The sequence below is a fragment of the Protopterus annectens genome, chromosome 4.part1, assembly GCF_019279795.1.
Source record: "Protopterus annectens isolate FY-2018-M chromosome 4.part1, PAN1.0, whole genome shotgun sequence".
NCBI lineage: Eukaryota > Metazoa > Chordata > Ceratodontiformes > Protopteridae > Protopterus > Protopterus annectens.
Window position 1 is genome coordinate 683,415,838 of NC_056734.1, and position 18,932 is coordinate 683,434,769.

Here is an 18,932-nt window from a genome sequence, read left to right on the forward strand (position 1 = left end):
GGTAGCAGAAGTATAAATCTTTTCCCCCCATCTGCCCAGGGCCCTAGAATCCCTATCAGAGGGGATAGGTTTTTTTGCAGTGGAAGCCTTGACCCCTTTGGGACCCTGAGAGATGGTTTCTGGGTCAGCAGCAGGGTTTTTATAAAGAAATTTATGTGAATCTGGAACCCTGTAATATCTGTCTGGCTTAACAGGAGCTGGTGGCAGAGAGTCTGGAGACCGACCGGACTCTGAAAATACGTCTACAATGTCTAAAACAGGTGGGATTAGCAAAGGGCCTGTGCTGAGGTAATAAAAAGTAGTCTCTGAGCCTTTTCTTGGATTCTGAGTAATCTTGGCTCTCCCAGTGGAAATGCTCCCTCATAGTATGCAGCGTCTCCCCAAAAGAGTAATCCTCAGGAGAGGCGGAAGGGATGGATTCTTCAGCATCAGAATCCTCAAAGGGATCGTGGTGGTCGTTACTCTGGTGTTTGTACAGCATTTTCCTTTATATATTGCAGAGGAGACCTTCGGGAGCCAGCTGAGGTTGTGTTTCTTGGCTTTGCTTTTTTTCTTTTACGCTCAGCTGCCTTCACATGATGGATGCTACCACAGTAGAATTGGACTATGTGCCCGATAAACAAGTTTTGGTAAGGAAATGGAATGTCTTAACTGAGTCGAAAGACAATCCCTTACTAAATATGGAATTTGCAATGTCAACCGCTACTTTAGACAAAGGGAATATAGACAGAGAATTTAATGCCAAGTATAAAGAACTTGAAAATACACTTTATAGGTTATACAGGCTCATTTGGCAAAGGCGACACCTAGAAGCCTGTCTACATTTCAAAGTTATACCCAGGGGAATGAGCGTCCTGTGCATGCCAACTTATGGTGAAAATCATCCGGAGCTTCTAAAAAGATGGCAACAGTTGAACCTGGACCTGGGGTTTAACTATATAAGGTTACTTATTGATTATTTCTTACCTATAGAGAAAGAACTTCCTTAAAAACTGAAACTTTGTTTACAGACATTTCGGCAAAATTTAAAGGGGAAATGTTTCTTCAGAGATTAGATAATTTATATAGACAAGTGTCTGCTTATAGTGAAAAACTTCAACAGGTAAAAACACGAAAACTTCAAAGGGATCATATCGATTTCCATAATGGCCAGGTATTTGCTTGGCCTAGATATCGAGATACTAGAATGGAATCTACAAACATTAACACAAATGAAGAACATGTTCCCATTGTAAATGAAGTGAGAGTTCTACATTCTCAACCAAACATTTCCCTTTTAAGAGACTATCTCTACAGACGATGTAACAGCTTCACGTTCAACATTAACGAATACTGTGGTTCAGGACATCAGAGACACTCCCCCTCCTAATCAGCAAGCATTGGAAAAACTAAATCCTAATACGCTTGGTGCGAAACCCAAAGTTAAACAAGGAAATCTTGAAAGTTTTTTACCATTACCCACAAAATTTCAAAGGATACCACAAAACAGATCCAGCAGTCGAGAGAGAACAAAAAGGAAGTTTTCAGGCGAACAACCGAATCACAGAAATCGAATGAGAGATTGACCAGCTTGGTTTTTAATTTATCCAACCGGGTTCTTACAGAAACTGAAAGTGCCTTATTAAGGCAGTTTTTCTGCTCTTTAGTAACTTGAACAGAAGCTAGTGTTTGCTGAATTTTGTTATTTGCTAGTAATTACAGGTGTGGGGGTAGCCACATTCTTTGATTTCCTGTCCTTGCCTAGTTAAGTGGTGCATTGTGAAATATTTTCTGCTTAAAAACCTCAGCTTTGGCCGGCTAAGAACTTGGTTATATTCAACTGGACGTATAAGAGAATTTAAGTACCTTTATCTGCACTTTTTTTAAAAAAAATACAGTATTTAATTTGATTTAAACTGTGTTGAAGGAATATTTAACTGAACTGGCAGTTTTTCTGCTCTTCAGTTATTCCCACACACCCTCCCTGGTTTTGTTTTGGTGTTGATCTTAGTGGCCTTGAAACTGCCCGCCCCTCAGCCTGCCTCTGGGCTCATCTCATTTGCTCACTCAACTGAGTGCAGTGAGATCATATTCTGATTTCAGGCACTCCTACTGTGTACAAAGAGAGCATCTGGGAAACAGACAAAAAAAAAATAAGCTTATTTCCTGCCTTTCCTGTTAAGTGGTATAGACTATTTGTAGGCTTCTGAGCCCCCAAGCCCTTCTGTGTTTGAGGGAAGCCTTCTAGCTTGTTTTTTTCTTATAACTAGCCAGTTTTCTAGTTTCAGCACTCAAATCTGTTTCTTTGATCTCAGCACTTGTTCAGATTAAAAAAAAAAAAAATTTCATCTGCTTTTACTGTACTTGTGTTTCTACCTACTTCATTTTACTTTTGCATCATCTTAAAAATACTCAATTGTATTTATTACTGCTTGGTGTAACTCCTTTTGGTTTAAACACTTGGGCTTCGGACCAGTTGTTTTGCACTGAGAGGGTTTGTGGTCTGCACTGTTGTGGCAGAACAGGTAGCTTACATCCTTCTAGGTTGGGAACTGCTGATTGAGGGCGCAGTGTCTGTTATTCTAAAAGTGTATTAATTCTGGCTTAAGCACTTGGGCTTTCAGGCCAGTTATTTTACATTAAGAGGGTTCATGGTCTGCACTCTTGTGGGAGGAGAGGCTGGACTCTGCCCTTCTGAGCTGGGAATTTCTGGTTAAAGGCTTATAGTGCATGCATATCTGAACTGCTTCTTACTGAAGTTGGTGCGCCTTGTTTGCTGTGGCATAGACTGGATTCGGGCCTGCTGGTTCTAGCTTTGTTTGTGTAACTTGAGCACTAATCCAGACATTCTCTAAAGTATTCAATTGTATTTATTACTGCTTGGTTGTAACTTGATTAAACTGTAGCTATCATTCTAAGTCTTTTGGATTAAGCACTTGGGCTTCAGACCAGTTGTTTTACATTAGGAATGTTTGTGGCAAGCACTGTGGTGGCAGGGCAGGTAGCTTTCATCCTTCTAAGTTGGGAACTGCTGATTGAGAGCCCAGTGTCCAAGTGTATTAGTTCTGGTTTAGGCACTTGGGCTTCAGGCCAGTTATTTTACATTAAGAAGGTTCGTGGTCTGCACTCTTGTGGGAGAAGAGGCTGGACTCTGCCCTTCTGAGCTGGGAATTTCTGGTTAAAGGTTTATAGTGCCTGAATATTTGAACTGTATCTTACTGAAATTGGTACACCTCGTTTGCTCTAGCATAGACTAGATCCAGGCCTGCTGAATCTAGCTTTGTTTATATGCTTGTTGTTTGTTTGCTTGTTATTTCCCTGGAAGCTAATTCCACCTAATACGCGGCTTCTCAGCGCTTCTGTGGATCACTAGTGATATCTGCATTGCTTACTGTACTTATTTCCTTGTTTCACTTGAAAGAAAGTTAGTGTCGTTTTTGCATTTAGTTACTTGTAACACATTGCACTCAAGTTACCTGGCACTTGCTCACTAAAGCAATTATATAAAAGTCAGCACTAAAAATTAAAAGCACTACACCCTCACTCCCCACTGGCCCTTGTTTGCAATTAAGGAATTCCCAATATTATTCTAGCATGTCCAAAGGTCAGTTGTCAATCTCTTCTCCGGTCCAGCTGGTGAATCTGGGAATCTTGAGGCAATGTTATAACTGCCTCATGTACACAGACAACCCTCTCCTCCTCCCACAACACAAATACTTGCGAGAGATGCAGCTATTTAGCCAAACTGGAGGCTGAGCTCTCTCAACTCAGGACTGGCAAGACCAGACAGGAGGAGAAGGCAACTACACACACCACAAAACCAGCCTCACATAATGCTACCACACACCACTGAATCAAACACATAAACACACAAAGACATACTCGGAGGCTCTGAGTAAAAATTTACCTAAACAGCAGAGGCCTCCAAAGCAGACACCCAAACAACTGCTACCTCAAGACACCCCACAAGCAACACATAAACCACAAAAGCAGTATGCAAAGCAGTCATAGCCTTTAAGGCCAAATACAACACCAAACATACTTGTCATAGGGGACTCCATAGTCAGACACACTGACGTCCCACTCACCAGGCTGAACAAGGAGAGGGTCACAGTAAGCTGCCTATCGGGCGCTAGAATCCGCCACATAACACAAGCACTCTGGTCACTCCACGGCAAGTACAAATATGACACGGTCATTGTCCATGCTGGTGTGAACGACCTGAGACGTACCTCCCTGGACTACATGAAAAGAGACGTAGAGGAGCTCTCTGATTATGTAGCCCAGGCAGGTATGACCCTAACCCTGAGCAGTATCCTTCCTTCACCAAGAATGATGCCACAATATAGAGACAAGATGATCAGCTTTAACAATTGGCTTAATGTCTGGTGTCATTCAAAGGGGATCCAGTGTCCGTCTTGCCTGGGATGACATGCTTGACAAGCCACGCTGCTTCGCAAGGGACGGCTTGCACCTGTCACCCTGGGATTCGGATATTGGCTAAGGCTCTTGCCACCCCCATAGTGCCTTTTTAGGCAAGGCTCAAATTCTAAACCTACCACCCTAGAAAACAAAAATGGGAAGAAACTGAGGGTAATGCTGCTCAATGCCAGAAGTCTAAATCTCAAAATGCACACACTCGAGGCCCTTCTCAGTATGGAGAACATCGATGTCTGTGCTGTAACTGAAACCTGGTTCAAGGCTCCTGAGAGCACCCCGGCACTATTAGGTTTTACCTCATATCATGCGTTCCGGCCCCACAACCCGGACCACACCACAAAAGGAGGGGGTGTATCCATATTCATAAAGGATACCTACACCTCCAGGTTGGTGGCAATGCACAAAGCTTTGGAAACCATCCAGGTGCAACTAACCATAGGCAAAACTGCTCTACAAATTGTAGCATGCTACAGGCCACCCTCAAACTCAGGAACACCACACAGCCTTCCTGAAGACACTGGAGGGTATAAATGCATCTCCAAACACCATCATATTGGGTGACTTCAACTACCCGAATATAGACTGGGAACATTACTCAAGCCCTAACTTTCTAGCCCAACGGTTCCTGGAGTTCATAAATTCAAATGCCATGGAACAGCTAGTCACTCTTCCCACGAGAGGAGAAAATATACTAGATCTCATTATCACAAACATGGGGACAAAATGCTCCACACCGGAAGTATATCCCTCATTGGTGAGATCTGATCATAGACTAATCTCACTGGAAATCCACATCCGCCCCCACCCCAAACAAAAAGGACCACAGTGAAGAACTAACTTCACACTACTCAAGACTGGTGTGGTATCCTTCAAGGCCCCTGAGCCAGTGGAAACCACAACCCAAGCTGCAGAAGCCCTTACAAATGCCTTCTATGAACACCTCCAGGACTGCATGGATCAGGCAATCCCAAATAAAACCAAGACTCTTTCCACAAAGGGCAAACGTCCAGTCTGGTGGACTACAGCCATTAACAAACTTTACAATAAGAGGAGAAAGCTATTACATGATCGAACAAAATCCATAAAAGGGAAGTCACCCCTGATCATTATTAGTAAAAAAAATACGAACACTCAAAATCAACTAAGGCCAATTTTGAGACAAAAATTGCCATGGATTCAAAGGACAATCATAAGGCCTTTTTCAGCTATGTTAGGAACCTGGGTGGAAACTCCCAGATATGCTCAGAATTAGTCCAAAATGATACAAAAATCACTGAACCCACAGACATTGCCAACATACTGGCAGACAGGTTCAGTGCAAATTTCACCCCCCTCTCCCCCCTAAAGGAGAGATAACTATCCCAGCGGAGTGTGGCCTCCCAGACATCTCAAATGCGCAGGTGTAAGCTGCTCTCTCTAAAGCTAAAAACACAGCATCAATGGGACCGGATGGTGTCCCCGGCTGTGTGCTACACGAGCTAAATGAGGAATTAAACCCGCACATAAGGCAGCTGTTTAATCTCAGCCTTACCACAGGATACGTGCCCAAGGAGTGGCGTACGGCAACTGTGGTCCCACTCCACAAAGGCGGTGCCTCTACGGACCCTGGTAATTACCGCCCCATAAGCTTAACAAGTCTAGTCTGCAAAGCTATGGAGAGGATCATAATGGAGCTCATAAACAAAGATATAGGGGACTTGCAGACATTGGACCCGACCCAGTTTGGCTTAGTTAAGGGAAGATCATGCCTTTTGAACTTGGTCGACTTCTTCGAAACAGTCACCAAGGCCATTGATGAGGGAAAGGCAGTCCATACAGCCTACCTTGACCTTGCAAAGGCTTTCGACAATACCCCACTCGGGTATTGTAGAAAAAGTTATCAGCTTAAATGTAAACCCATATGCCACAAGATGGGTTGCAAACTGGCTTAAGGACAGAACCCACAGGGTTAGAGTTGCTGGTGCTATGTCAGACTCCAAGCCGGTCACAAGTGGTGTCCCACAGGGCTCGGGGTCCTTGGCCCCCTATTGTTCGGCATCTACTTCTCAGAAGTACAGGCCAACATGGGAGGACTTTGGCTGACAAAGTTTGCAGACGACTGCAAACTGGGCGCCATAGTAGAAAGTGCATCGGACACGGATATCCTTCAGAAGGGACTCACGGAAACAGATAGCTGGTGCCAGAGCCATGGCCTGAAGTTAAACACCAAAAAATGTATAGTCATACCCTTCGGGAAAAACAAGGTAACCCTAAGCTACCATATAGGTGGCAATCCACTAAGCACAGAAGAGGTTATCAGGGACCTGGGGACCCAGGTTGACAGTGGCCTTTCTTTTGACACTCACGTTGCTAAAGTGGTTAGAAAGACCTTCTACATTGCCCACCTGATCATGAAGGGATTCACATCCAGATCTAGTGAGGTCATTGTTCCCCTGTACTCTTCACTTATCAGACCAATGATAGAGTACAATGCCCCATTCGGGATGTATCTCGCCCGACATCTGCAGCAATTGGAGAGACCCCAAAAGTTCCTCACCAAAAGGATAAAGGGACTCCAAAATCTGTCATATGCTGCCAGATTGAAGAAACTCTAGCTCTATTCAGTCGCATACCGTCTTGCTCAGAGGTGACATGTGCCTGACATACAAGGCCATGTCCAACCCGGAATTAATGGACATGCTCCACCTCAAAAAATCCAAATCCACCAAAACCACTAGAGCAAGCGACTTAAACCTTAGCACGGATATAAATAGGACGTGCTGGAGGGATAGATTTATCACTCAGAGACTCCCTATGCTGTGGAATAGAGTCCCGGTCCATGTGAGGCAGAGCACCTTGCTGGCTCTGTTCAAGAGAAATCTTGACCTGTGGATGGGAGATCGTAGGTTTACCCCGGGAATCATCTCTGTGTCACTGCAGGACAGAGGCACAACAAACTAATGGGCACAGTATTTTTTCATATAAGGGGTGGCGTAAGCCACAAAAATTTGGGCTAGGCTTATAAATGCCTTGGGGCAGATAGCCTAGTATAAACCTATGAACCTATAAACAGAGGCCTCTCATTCATACCGGCTCAGGTTAGTAATATCAGTGAACTTTTAATTGACTTGAGACTTTTCACGCGCACCACTGCCTTGAAAAACTTTTAGTAAGAATAAACCCTCTGAAGCTGCTAAAGAAATTGATTGTTTTCAAAAGGAAAAGCACCTTTACGCCGACACTACCATCTGTAGTGGACTGTTTCCTGAGAGCTTGTGAAAATGATTTTTATTGTTATTTTAACAACTTTAGAACTAATGAGCTATATACAAATGTTTCACATAAGGAATGGGAAATAATATACTCCTTACAGCGTGATCAGGATACTGTCATAAAACCGGCAGATAATGGAGGGGGGATTGTCTTGTTAGATTCTCAAACATATTACAATAGTATGAAAAATATGCTGAACGATGTAGACATATATTAAAATAGAACATCCTGATTTAGAGAGATTGGTCTATGAGGTACATCAAGAACTCTTTTTTAATGTGTAGACAAATCGATCATGATTTATACTCCTATTTTTTAGTGGAACAACCTAGAATTCCATACATAAAGGGTTTGCCCAAGGTGCATAAAAATATATTACCACCTACTTTACGTCCCATAGTTGTTGGCAATGGGTGGATTACAGAAACTATGTCAGTCTACACTGAAAGGAAATTAAGACCTATAGTTAATAATATTCCTTCTATATTGAGAGACACTTATCAGCTTCTAGATGATCTAGAAGCTTTCGATCAAGGTCTTCCTAGTGATTGCCTCTTAGTAACTATGGACATGAAAAATCTTTTTACATCCATACCAAACAGCTATGGTAGTGAAGCTATTAGATGTCTCATTAAAGATAGTAATATGTTTGATAGTAATGATCAGATTCTACTTAATGCGCTACTAGATTTAGTATTAAATAACAATGTCTTTATGTATGATAATGAACTTTTTTGCAACAGTGGGGAGTAGCCATGGGTACTCCCTGCGCAAACACCTATGCAAACCTAGTTGTTCATTATTGGGAATATATGCATCTATTTAATAATGTAGGCTTTCCGAAGATGTTATTATACAAGCGTTTTGTGGATGATGTCCTCATATTTTGGAAGGGCACCATAAATGAATTCACAGCTCTAGTAGAATATTTAGAATCAACTACTTCATTTTTTAGATTTACTGTTGAACACTCATATGCCAAGATAGATTTTTTGGATATCACCATCAGAAAAGATGAATGTGGTTTCTTACATACTTCTATATACAGGAAGTCTTGTTGGAAAAATACTTTATTAGAATACAACAGCATGCATCCTAGGCATGCATTTCACAACATCATAAAAAGTCAGTTTATTAGGATTAATAAACTTTGCAAAGATGCTGAAGACCTGTCTACACAAATTCATATGTTAGAGCAGATGTTCATAGAGAGGGGCTACGACCCAAATCTGATACACTCAGTAAAGCAATCTCTCCAGTTATCATAAGTGTCTCATATTAGACACAGACCGAAAGCTATACAGGGTAACTATGTACCAAGGAAACAAGTGGTAAAATTTCAAACCAGATACTCTAGTGATAACAAATGCATCACAAGAATTATAAATAAGAACTGGCACATACTTCTAACAGACACAGAGATTAAGAAGTTAGTGGGAGAGAGACCAGCCTTCATATTACTAATAGCAAAAACCTTAAGAGATTATTATGCATAGAAAAATCTGACGAAAAGAAAGGAGCCACTATGAGGGTACTATCTAATAGACGAGGGACATATCCATGTAATGCTTGCAATATGTGTGCTCACATTACAACAGAACAAGTTTTTACACATCCTTCAATGGATTTTGTATTCAAACCTAGCTTTATAGCCAGTTGTGTTAATTTGAATATAATATACCTAGCAGACTGCTTGGACTGAGGCGTTCTATATAGGTATGACAACAAGGTTACTGAAAGAAAGTATTTACAACCACCTATATGACAAAGAAAAACGATCACAAGAATGCTTCGTCTAAGCATGTCAACAGTAATCCTGGACATACATTTAGATTTAGAATATTACAACTTGTTAAGCCTAATAAAAGGAAAGGCGATATCTTTAATGAATTAGAAAATATTGAACTAGGCTGGATATTACGTCTAAAAGCACATTATCCACCTGGACTTAATCAATACATTAGTGTTAGATCTTCACTAAAAGGGCAGAGTTTGAAATAGTAATCTTGTTTTGTTTTATTTTATATTTGAGAATACATTGTAGAATTATTCATAAAATATATATATATTTATTTATAATATATTATAGTTTATCTATATATATTTTTTATATATATATATTTATTTATAATGAATATATTTGTTCTAGTCACCCTAGATTATCAGACTACTAATAATATACACAATGCATTATACTAGATGTATTAATTTCATCTTGCGTCCCTTGGGAATCTAAGAGGCATGCCCTTCTCCTTTATACTAGATTTGATACATACATATACACATATTTTTAGCCTTCATTTTATATATATATATTTTCTAATTTCCTTAATTGTTAAATGAAATATATCTATATATTTGATTCATATATATTTGATTTTTATAGGCTAGTTTCTATAAGCTACTAATAATGTATGAGGAATTTTAAACAAGGTTTTGGCTTAGCAAATACGCATATGTATGAATGTATATGTTATACATATATACCCTAGAAGAATATATTTTATATATATATATATATATATATATATATATATATATATATATATATATATATATATATTTTATATATACATGTGTTTTTTAGAACTCAATGGATATATATATATACATGTATATATTTTTTATATATTTTTTCTATACATTTTAATTTGAAAGCATATGATAAAATGTGGACATCTACATGCTATATAAACTTTAGATTCACATATATATGCTTTGTTTTATGATAAATATTATGTTCTACTTTTATAAGCGTTTGCATATGCCTACATCCGGTTTAATTATATGTTTTTTAAAGTAATAGCAACAAATATTTCATTTTTATTAGCAAGGATAGTACATTAGTCTATTTGGCTTTTGCAGTTAGATACTTTCAGCAGCATTCTGCTTGCTGAATGTCAACTAGTTTTAGACTTGTTAATTGGATGATTGCTGCTATATTATATAATTGTTTTATTAAATTGAGCATACTAGATGTATATAAGAATGATGGTTCCATCTAATTAATAGATCTGAAGAAGCGTACAGTCCGTACGCGAAAGCGCTTATCTATTTGTTTGTTCGAATAAAGAAGCTTTTATTGTAGCATCGTGGTGGTCGTTACTCTGGTGTTTGTACTGCATAATCCTCAAAGGGAGGAAGAAAATATTCCTGTTCAGAAGAGGAATCAGAGGAAATGAAAACCTGGTCTGAAGATTCATATTCTATCTCTTGCCTAGGCCTCTTATCAGGAGGGGGAATGGGAACCCCTGATAAAAGTAATTAGGTCTTCAGTCATTTTAAGCATCTGTTTTTTAAGCATGGTGGCCTGTGCAGGAGAATGCTGTACTTGTTTCTTTGTCTTTAGAGCTGCTTTAGTCTTTGCCTTTGAAGCTGGAATAGGTTTCACATATAACTGTGTAGGCCTAAAATCACCCTCAGAAGCCGATGCCTGCTCAGCGGCTCAGGACCCATCTGAGGGAATAGTTTCTGAGTGTCCAATACCTTGAGTTTCCAGTGGCCTAGTCAGCTCCACGTGGGAGTCGGAAGCGGCCTGTGGCTCTGAGGTAGCGGGCGTCAGGGGCTGCAAAAGCACCTCAATGAGACCCAGCGACAGGCCTAGCAGAAGCCTCGTCTGTTTCGGACCTCGGATGCCTGTCCTTTTCTTTTTCTTTGCGCTTTTTATAAACTCCGGTAGTCAGCTGTTCCGATGGCATTATATAATTGAATCTTCTGCCAAAGTAATGAAATGCAAAATTGTACCGACGCTTAATAGTGCGTTGGTTAAATCTAGCACAAAACCGACCACTAGCAACGTCGTGGTCAGGGCCTAGGCATGGAATACAGTAAGAATGAAAATCCTTATGAGGTATTTGCTTCCCACAAGAAATACAATTAACTTTTTCTTACATCGGTCTGGAGCAAGAAGAAAGTTTCCCCAACGGGGTACTTAGCTTTAATGAAGACTTAGTCTCTAAAATTTGATTTTGAAAATCTCAGAAGTCTGCCAACCGGCACTTGCGAACTGCTTTTGCTTCGGGCGGCAAGAAAGACTGAAAAGGGCGTCTGCTGCATCTTATATACCTGGTGCACTGACGTCAGGGAAAAGGCGACAGCAACCGACGCCGGACCTAGACTTTGGAATTCAGGCCAACTGCGGGTACCTGCCAGCAGGATAACCAAATTGTAATGACTGCAACAGTGAAACACTAAGAACATTGTCAAAAGGCAGATGTTTTGTCACTAGACTGAGCACTATGCCATATGCATCTGGTTCTTTAAAGGATGGGCAGTCATTTATTTGTGAACCCAGAGCTGGATGTCTCGGGGTTGTGACCAGACAGAACTCCTCTCAATTACCATGAGGAACCATTCTGCCTTTCTAAGAGGTGCTCCAGAGCAGGTGCCAGGGTTAGTCTTGCTAAGGCTGTTAACGAGACATGCATGGAATTCAAAGCATGGTGGACATCCAAGAGTCACTAACAGAGGCCTCGGCTATAAAAGACAACAGGGTTGCAAGCTTGGACTGGCACTGTGGAGCTGCCACCCACAGACCTAGAAGATTTGGGTAACATACCAACTTTAAGGGACACAAATTTCTCCCTTTGGGCTTGCTTCATTTGATTTTACTTTTAAAAATAGGCTTCCATTTGCCCTGCGGCTGTGGTTCCACACATTGTGAGTGGCCTAAGGAAGCCACAACACACTTCTGATCAGGTACTTCTGTCCTTGTCTGCACAGAATCTCCAGCAAAACTGACACTTAGCAAAATTACCTATGCACTACATACACACTGGTCATGATATCTGAGGAATATTATGCTTGCAGGGAAGCCCACAAGTTTTCTCTGGGGCAAGCATGCCCTATACCTTTCTGCATGTTCACTATCAACACTTGAAAAAGAAAACCACAACACACATGGTAAGGAGGAACCAAAGATGGCTGAGGTGGACACCACCTATATTTCATGGTAACTGAAAACAACGTAAGTAGACAGCCTGACCACATTGAGAGAGGAATACATGTAAGGGTGGCTAGCTCTTAGTGAGGCCAAAACCTGTAGAATAGATCCTTAATATTACAACTGCAACTGTGACACAAATAAACTGTGACTAGCTGTCATGTACTCAAAGTTGGGCAAGTGAAGACATGCCACATAACAGCATCAGAAGCACTATCCTTTGGGAACATAAGCTTATGAGAAAAATGCTAAATTCCGTTTAAAGATGCTAACTATACCTGCTAACTAATTAGGTGTCCTCTCTAAAACCCTGGGATGCCAATAACAAAGACAAGCATGCTGTCTGAGTGAGCTGTCCCTACAACATACACAAAAGAAACTCTTGGTGTGAAGGCAGTCACTAATTTTTATTAAGCACGTGTGCTCAAAATATATAGACACTGGTAAATACAGTAGACAAAGTTAACCTACCTTTTTTGAAGGACACAAGTGTTTTCTCCAGCTGGCTTTGTTTGTTCTTGTCAGGGGCTGAAGCAACTACATTAGCTTCAAGCTCTTTCAGCTGAACTTTCAAAAGCACTTGTTGCTCCGATAAGCTCTATGGAAAAATGTGAAAGCTTTAAACTTCTCCAAGAACCCTGAAATTATTCTTTGATTTTGATTTTCATCTGGAACTGACAGTATGTCAATATTTTTCAGAGATCTGCAATGCTGATGTCAGAAAATGAGCCATGATATCAATGTTTACAGAAAAAAACAATGGGATAATAGAAACACTGCAGTAAAAAAATTCTAGAAGCAAACCCAATATATTAACTTTCCACTCATTGTTCATCTCTTTGCTAATCAGATAATGGATTTTGACTTTTTCAGTCAAGACTTGATGCACAAGGGGAGAGGCAAATACAACAGACAGCTTACAGCAGTCACTCAAGTAAATGTGCCTTTATAGCAAACATGCCAAAATCTTAAAGCATTTGAAAAAGATAAAGTCCTAGACCCTGAAGCTATGAGTCAGTAACACTAAACACCACACTTTTCTCCTGCACCATATACTCAGTATCATCACAGTGAATTTAAACATGATTGTAAGAATCTGCAAATGCCTAAAGTAATGAATCGAAAAAAAAAATAAATTTTACTATTCTTAATACTGCAACCTGTAAGTCAGCTGAACCACCTCTGCAAAAAACAAAACAAAAAAGAAAATCCAGCAATCCTAATACTAAAACTCAAATTGCTAGGAATAAACCCCCTACATATTAAGATAAGTTGCTAACTGGCTCACTGATAGAACCCACACTGTGAAAGTAGTGGACTCCAAGTTTGACTACCGACCAGTTACAAGTGGTGTTCCACAGGGATCAGTTCCTAGGTCCTCTCCTGTTAGGCATCTACTTCACTGAAATTTAAGCCAACACAAAGGGAATCTGGCTGACCAAAATTCACAGGTAAGTGCAAACTGGGAGCCACTATTGATTCTCCACCAAATGTAGACATTCTCCAAAAAGGCCTCACTGACACCAGTGACTGATGCCAGAACCATGGCCTTAAGCTCAATGCCAAAAAGTGCAATGTCATACCCTTAGAGAAAAATTTGGTGCCCATGAACAACCACATAGGTGGTAGTTCACTAAACACCGAAGGTGTGATAAGAGACCAGGGGACACAGGTTGACAACAGCCTCTTCTTGGCTAACTAAATTGCCACTGCAGTCAATCTATGTCGCACAGCTCATTACAAAAGATTTCACATCCAGGAAGAAAAAGGTCATAATCAAACACTACTAGTGCCTCATTAGACCTATTATAGAATACAATGCCCCATTTGGTATGTACCTCACTAGACGCCTACAACTGGAAAGGCCACAGAAGTACCTCACTAAGAGGATCTTAGACCTTAGACACATGACCTATATGGACAAAAAAAAAAAAAAAAAAAAAAAGCTATACTTACCACCTAGTTAGAGGCGATCTCTGCTTAACCTACCCACCTTGACCATGTCTGACCTAGAGTTGCTAGGTATGCTAAACCTAAAGAAATCCCAATCCCTCCGTGCCACACGATCCAGGGACCTTAGCCTCATTACCACAATAAACAGAGCATGCTAGAGGGACAGGTTCCTAACCCAGAGACATCTCATACTCTGGAACAAATTTCCCATTCACTTCAAGCAGAGCACTTCATTGGCCCTCAGAGATCTTGACGAGTGGGTGGCCAATAGGAAGTACACCCACTTCAGGGGCCTTGCTTGACAGGGGCACTGGGAACTAACTTTGGGTGGCAAGATGCCAGGGAATCTTCTTGGGCGAGGCTTTTATAGGCTCCAGGGCCATTAGCCTAGTACACACCCATGAACCTAAGAGACAAGGCAGCAAGAACAAGCCACACTGGAATTCAAAGCATCTTGCCATATATGTGCAAGAATAGTCTGGACAGAAACAGCGTATGTCAATGCTTCTATCACTTGAGCTCTCATTGCATCTGTAGTGGGAAACATCAGGGAAACCCCATAGAGTGGAGCCCGTTTGCAAGAATAGTTTCATTCTCCAACTCTAGCATTCAAGTTGGATGGGAGTGCAAACATGGTTAACCATTTTTAGTGACTCCAAGCAAGTTCTGAAGTAAGACTGAACATGTGAAAATACAGCCATATTAATATACACACAGACACATACAAATTCAGAGAGAGCCATATCTATTATATCTCATAAAAGAGAATGGTCAATCTCAAGGGTATGCATGTGTGTTGAGTGGGAGCTGTCCTTCAGCCAAACACTTGATTTATGACATTTGCTACCAAGGTAACTTGAAAGCCAAAAGACAATGAAAGCATCCAACATACTTACTATACAAATGCTGGAATCATAATCAGAACTAAGCATCTGACTCAAAAAAGTGGCGGAAGGCTCAAGGGTCAGCCAAGTTTACTCATGAAACTAGTCACCTGTGCAGGCACGAAAAATGCATATTTCGTAACACAGCTAAAGCTTAAAAACCTCTGCCAATTAGTCATTAAGGAGATTAAACAATGGGACCAATCAAGGAAAGTTGATTGCAATATCAGTTCTTGAAGCCAGATCACTGCTGCAACAGCCTAAGCTATATGGGTTACATCCTGAACATATGACAAACACAGCTTCCAAAGGTTAAGTGCACCGTTGATGCACCCTAACCTCAGAACAGCTTGAGGAGCATGGTTATAAAGTCAATGATGAGGACAACAAACCTTAAAGACATTCCTGCCTAAGAGGAAGAGGGGATAGAGCCCTGTATGCTTTGTACTATGAAAAAGAAAAGCTGTCCACACCATGGCATACAATACAATGAAATGGGGATGAAGGGAGCTGTTCCTACTGTAACAATGATATATGACAACTGTACTATGTTTCTTGCATCCCATTTGAAGCAGCAGCTAAAGCTATGTTTTTTATTCTTTGGATCACAGTGGCTACACGTCTTGTTAGCCATGGTGAAATTCCATCAAAGAAATGTAGGAAGTGAAGAAAATCATGGTGATATACATCTTCAATGTCAATTTTCAAAGTTTCCATTTGTCGTTTATTAATAAGCACCCTTAAAGTTTGTAGACCTGCACTGTGGGCCAAAGAAAAAAAACTACACAGACTTAGATCAATATAACAATATAGCATACCCCTGAAACACCACTGGTCTAACAAGACAAAAAGAAAGAAAATATTGGACCAGACAAATAAACCAACCCTATACCGAACCAGAGCACCGGACAAATTCAGCAATTCCCCTCCATGTTTCAAACTAAACGGATCAGTATAAAGAACAGGTATGGTACATGTAACCAGAGAACACTGAACATGACAACCAATCTCCTTTTTTATCACCCCCACCAACAGGTTTACTTGAACGAAACACTGACCACCCAAGGGAGACAGTGGGGGAGAGGTTGTGGACAAAAATAGAGTTTTCTTCACCTACCTCGATGCACCACGCAAACCCAGAATTACAGACTGAACTCTGGCTCCTTTTTCCAATAAATTAGCACTAATGAATAGCACTGTAGTTAACTTAACCAAAAGATAATTTTCTGCTGAACATATGCAGGTTTTTAAAAAAGGCTTCACCATTCATACCTGCACAGAGGGCCCAACTGATAGATTTACGGCTTTTAGTACACAAACTTGACCTTAAACTTTTCCTACAGGACAAAGAATCTAGTGAGGATACCGCAGACAGAAACCAACACTCAGCTGCTTAAAAAAAAAAAAAAAAAAAAAAAAAGCTGCTAAAACCCCACCTTCAACACCACCTTAGAAATGTTTCTAAAAGTTTGCGAAAGAGACATACGCGTACAAACACGTGGCAATGACAACTCCAAATGGTTTAATCTCAGCCCTACAGAAAAACAGGCATTACAAACTTTGAATTAAGACAAACCTTTAAGAATTATTAAAGGAGATAAAGGTATGCGAGTAGCACTAATGGAGCACCAAAAATATGTTCTCAAAACTGAAACATCCTTAAATGATGTCTTCTATCAACCAGTCAGCTATGATTTTGTCTTAAAACAACTTAAGACAACTGAACAAACCTTATCTATACAGAAATGTAATTTGATTACCTATGAAGAATAGGACTACATGATGGTCATGAATCCTGCAATGGGCATGTTTGGGATCCTGAAAAAGTACAAAAACTCTGCTAACCCTCCGCTTCTGACATCTCAAAGAAAATTGAGAAAATTGCAGAATTTGTTGATTTTATACTGAAGCCCATTGTCCAGTCCACCCAATATTGAGACTCTTGGGCTTTCATAAATCAATTGTTCCTTTTAGATTTACAGGAAACAAACTATATTCTAGTGATTTTGGACACTGAACTATATACTAATATAACGCATGAAAAGGGACTTGTATGTTCCTATTACAACACTAATTTCTCATGTACAAAAACAGAAACTGTTAGCCTACTCATTTCTATTGCACTTTTTTTTCATTTTACCAATTTTTCATTTTGTCAAAAAGAGTTGCCATAGGGACAAAAATGGCCCCAGCTTAAGCTAATTCAGTTTTAAATGCCTGGGAAAATGCATCTCTGACAAACATAGCTGGCTTTTCAAATGTGTTATTTTACAGACATTACATTGATTTCTCATTTTGAAGGGCTCCATCACTGAACTGAAATGTTTTGTCAAAAAAAAAACATCTGAAAGTATTGGGTTTGTTTCGTTACTGCTAGTTATGGACATACTGTACATTTCATGGGCAAGAAATTACTCTAGATCCTAACACCAAGCTGTTAAATTCCACTGTGTACAAGAAAGGAACGTAAAAATAACTATTAGGATGACACCAGCCAAACCCTCACTTTTATGAAAAACACTTAAGGGGACAGTTTATCCAACTATCAAGGCCAATTAGTAGCGATGAAAACTTAGTGCAAGAAGCTAACTTTTTAAAGCAACTTTTCATTCATAGGAACTACCCAGTAAATATACTGGGCAGGTGCTTCACTGAAATTCTTAGCAAAGGAAGTGAAATTCCAGCCGATCATTTGTTTTGGATTCAAAACTACCAGGAACAATTAAACAGAGAACAATAAGCTTCCCCCTACCTATTAGCATGGACATGCGAAAAATCAGAAAGTTTGCAGAAACTGGAAATTCACCACCATAAGCAGAGACCTGTATGCAGCTCTAGGTGTGGCTCTTTCTTACAAAAAAGCAAAACTATTAAATGTAAATTTGAAGGAAATGATACATTTTTACTTCAGACAATGCATATTGACGAGCCACAAGGCATGTTTACTTGCAAAGCCAGTATGGTCTACAATAACATTTACACAGGTTCCCACTATGTTTTCAAACATTGTAACTACGGAGTTACATTTAATAGATGCCACAGCCTGAATGTGAGTTATGCAGGCATTTGCAAAACTTGTCACTTTTTCTATACAAGGAAAACCACTCAAACGTTCGGCTCACAATAAAGAACACAATGCTACTGTAAGAAAAACGATTTTAGCAATGCCCTGGAAAAACAATGTGAACTGCATGAACTTTGAAATGTTAAAATTTCGCGCGCTCAAGCAGGTTGATATTTTAGCAAAGGACGTTAACTCTTGCCTTTGAGAAAGCAAAGGACGTTAACTCTTACCTTTGAGAAATAAAATGGTAATTTTCTCGATGCAGAAAAGATATCTTAATACCATTGGAGCCTCGAGATGGTTCACAACCACTTCTCTAGTAATCTAGCTGTTATTTCAGATAGATTGCTTACAATTTTATTGTTGCACACTTTTATTTACTCTGTTTATCGATACTATAAAGTGGAAGGTGAGGTCA

The 18,932-nt window shown here is 40.0% G+C and overlaps 1 protein-coding gene across 1 annotated transcript in view; it reads right to left on the reverse strand.

Annotated features, from left to right (window-relative positions):
- The window catches only part of SMC4 (structural maintenance of chromosomes 4), a gene marked incomplete in the record, with an annotated part of 1,657,727 nt that overhangs the window by 558,725 nt on the left and 1,080,070 nt on the right, over window positions 1-18,932 (reverse strand). Inside the window, 1 exon segment of the mRNA XM_044070462.1 lies at window positions 13,085-13,211. Coding sequence (XP_043926397.1) covers window positions 13,085-13,211 — 127 coding nt within the window.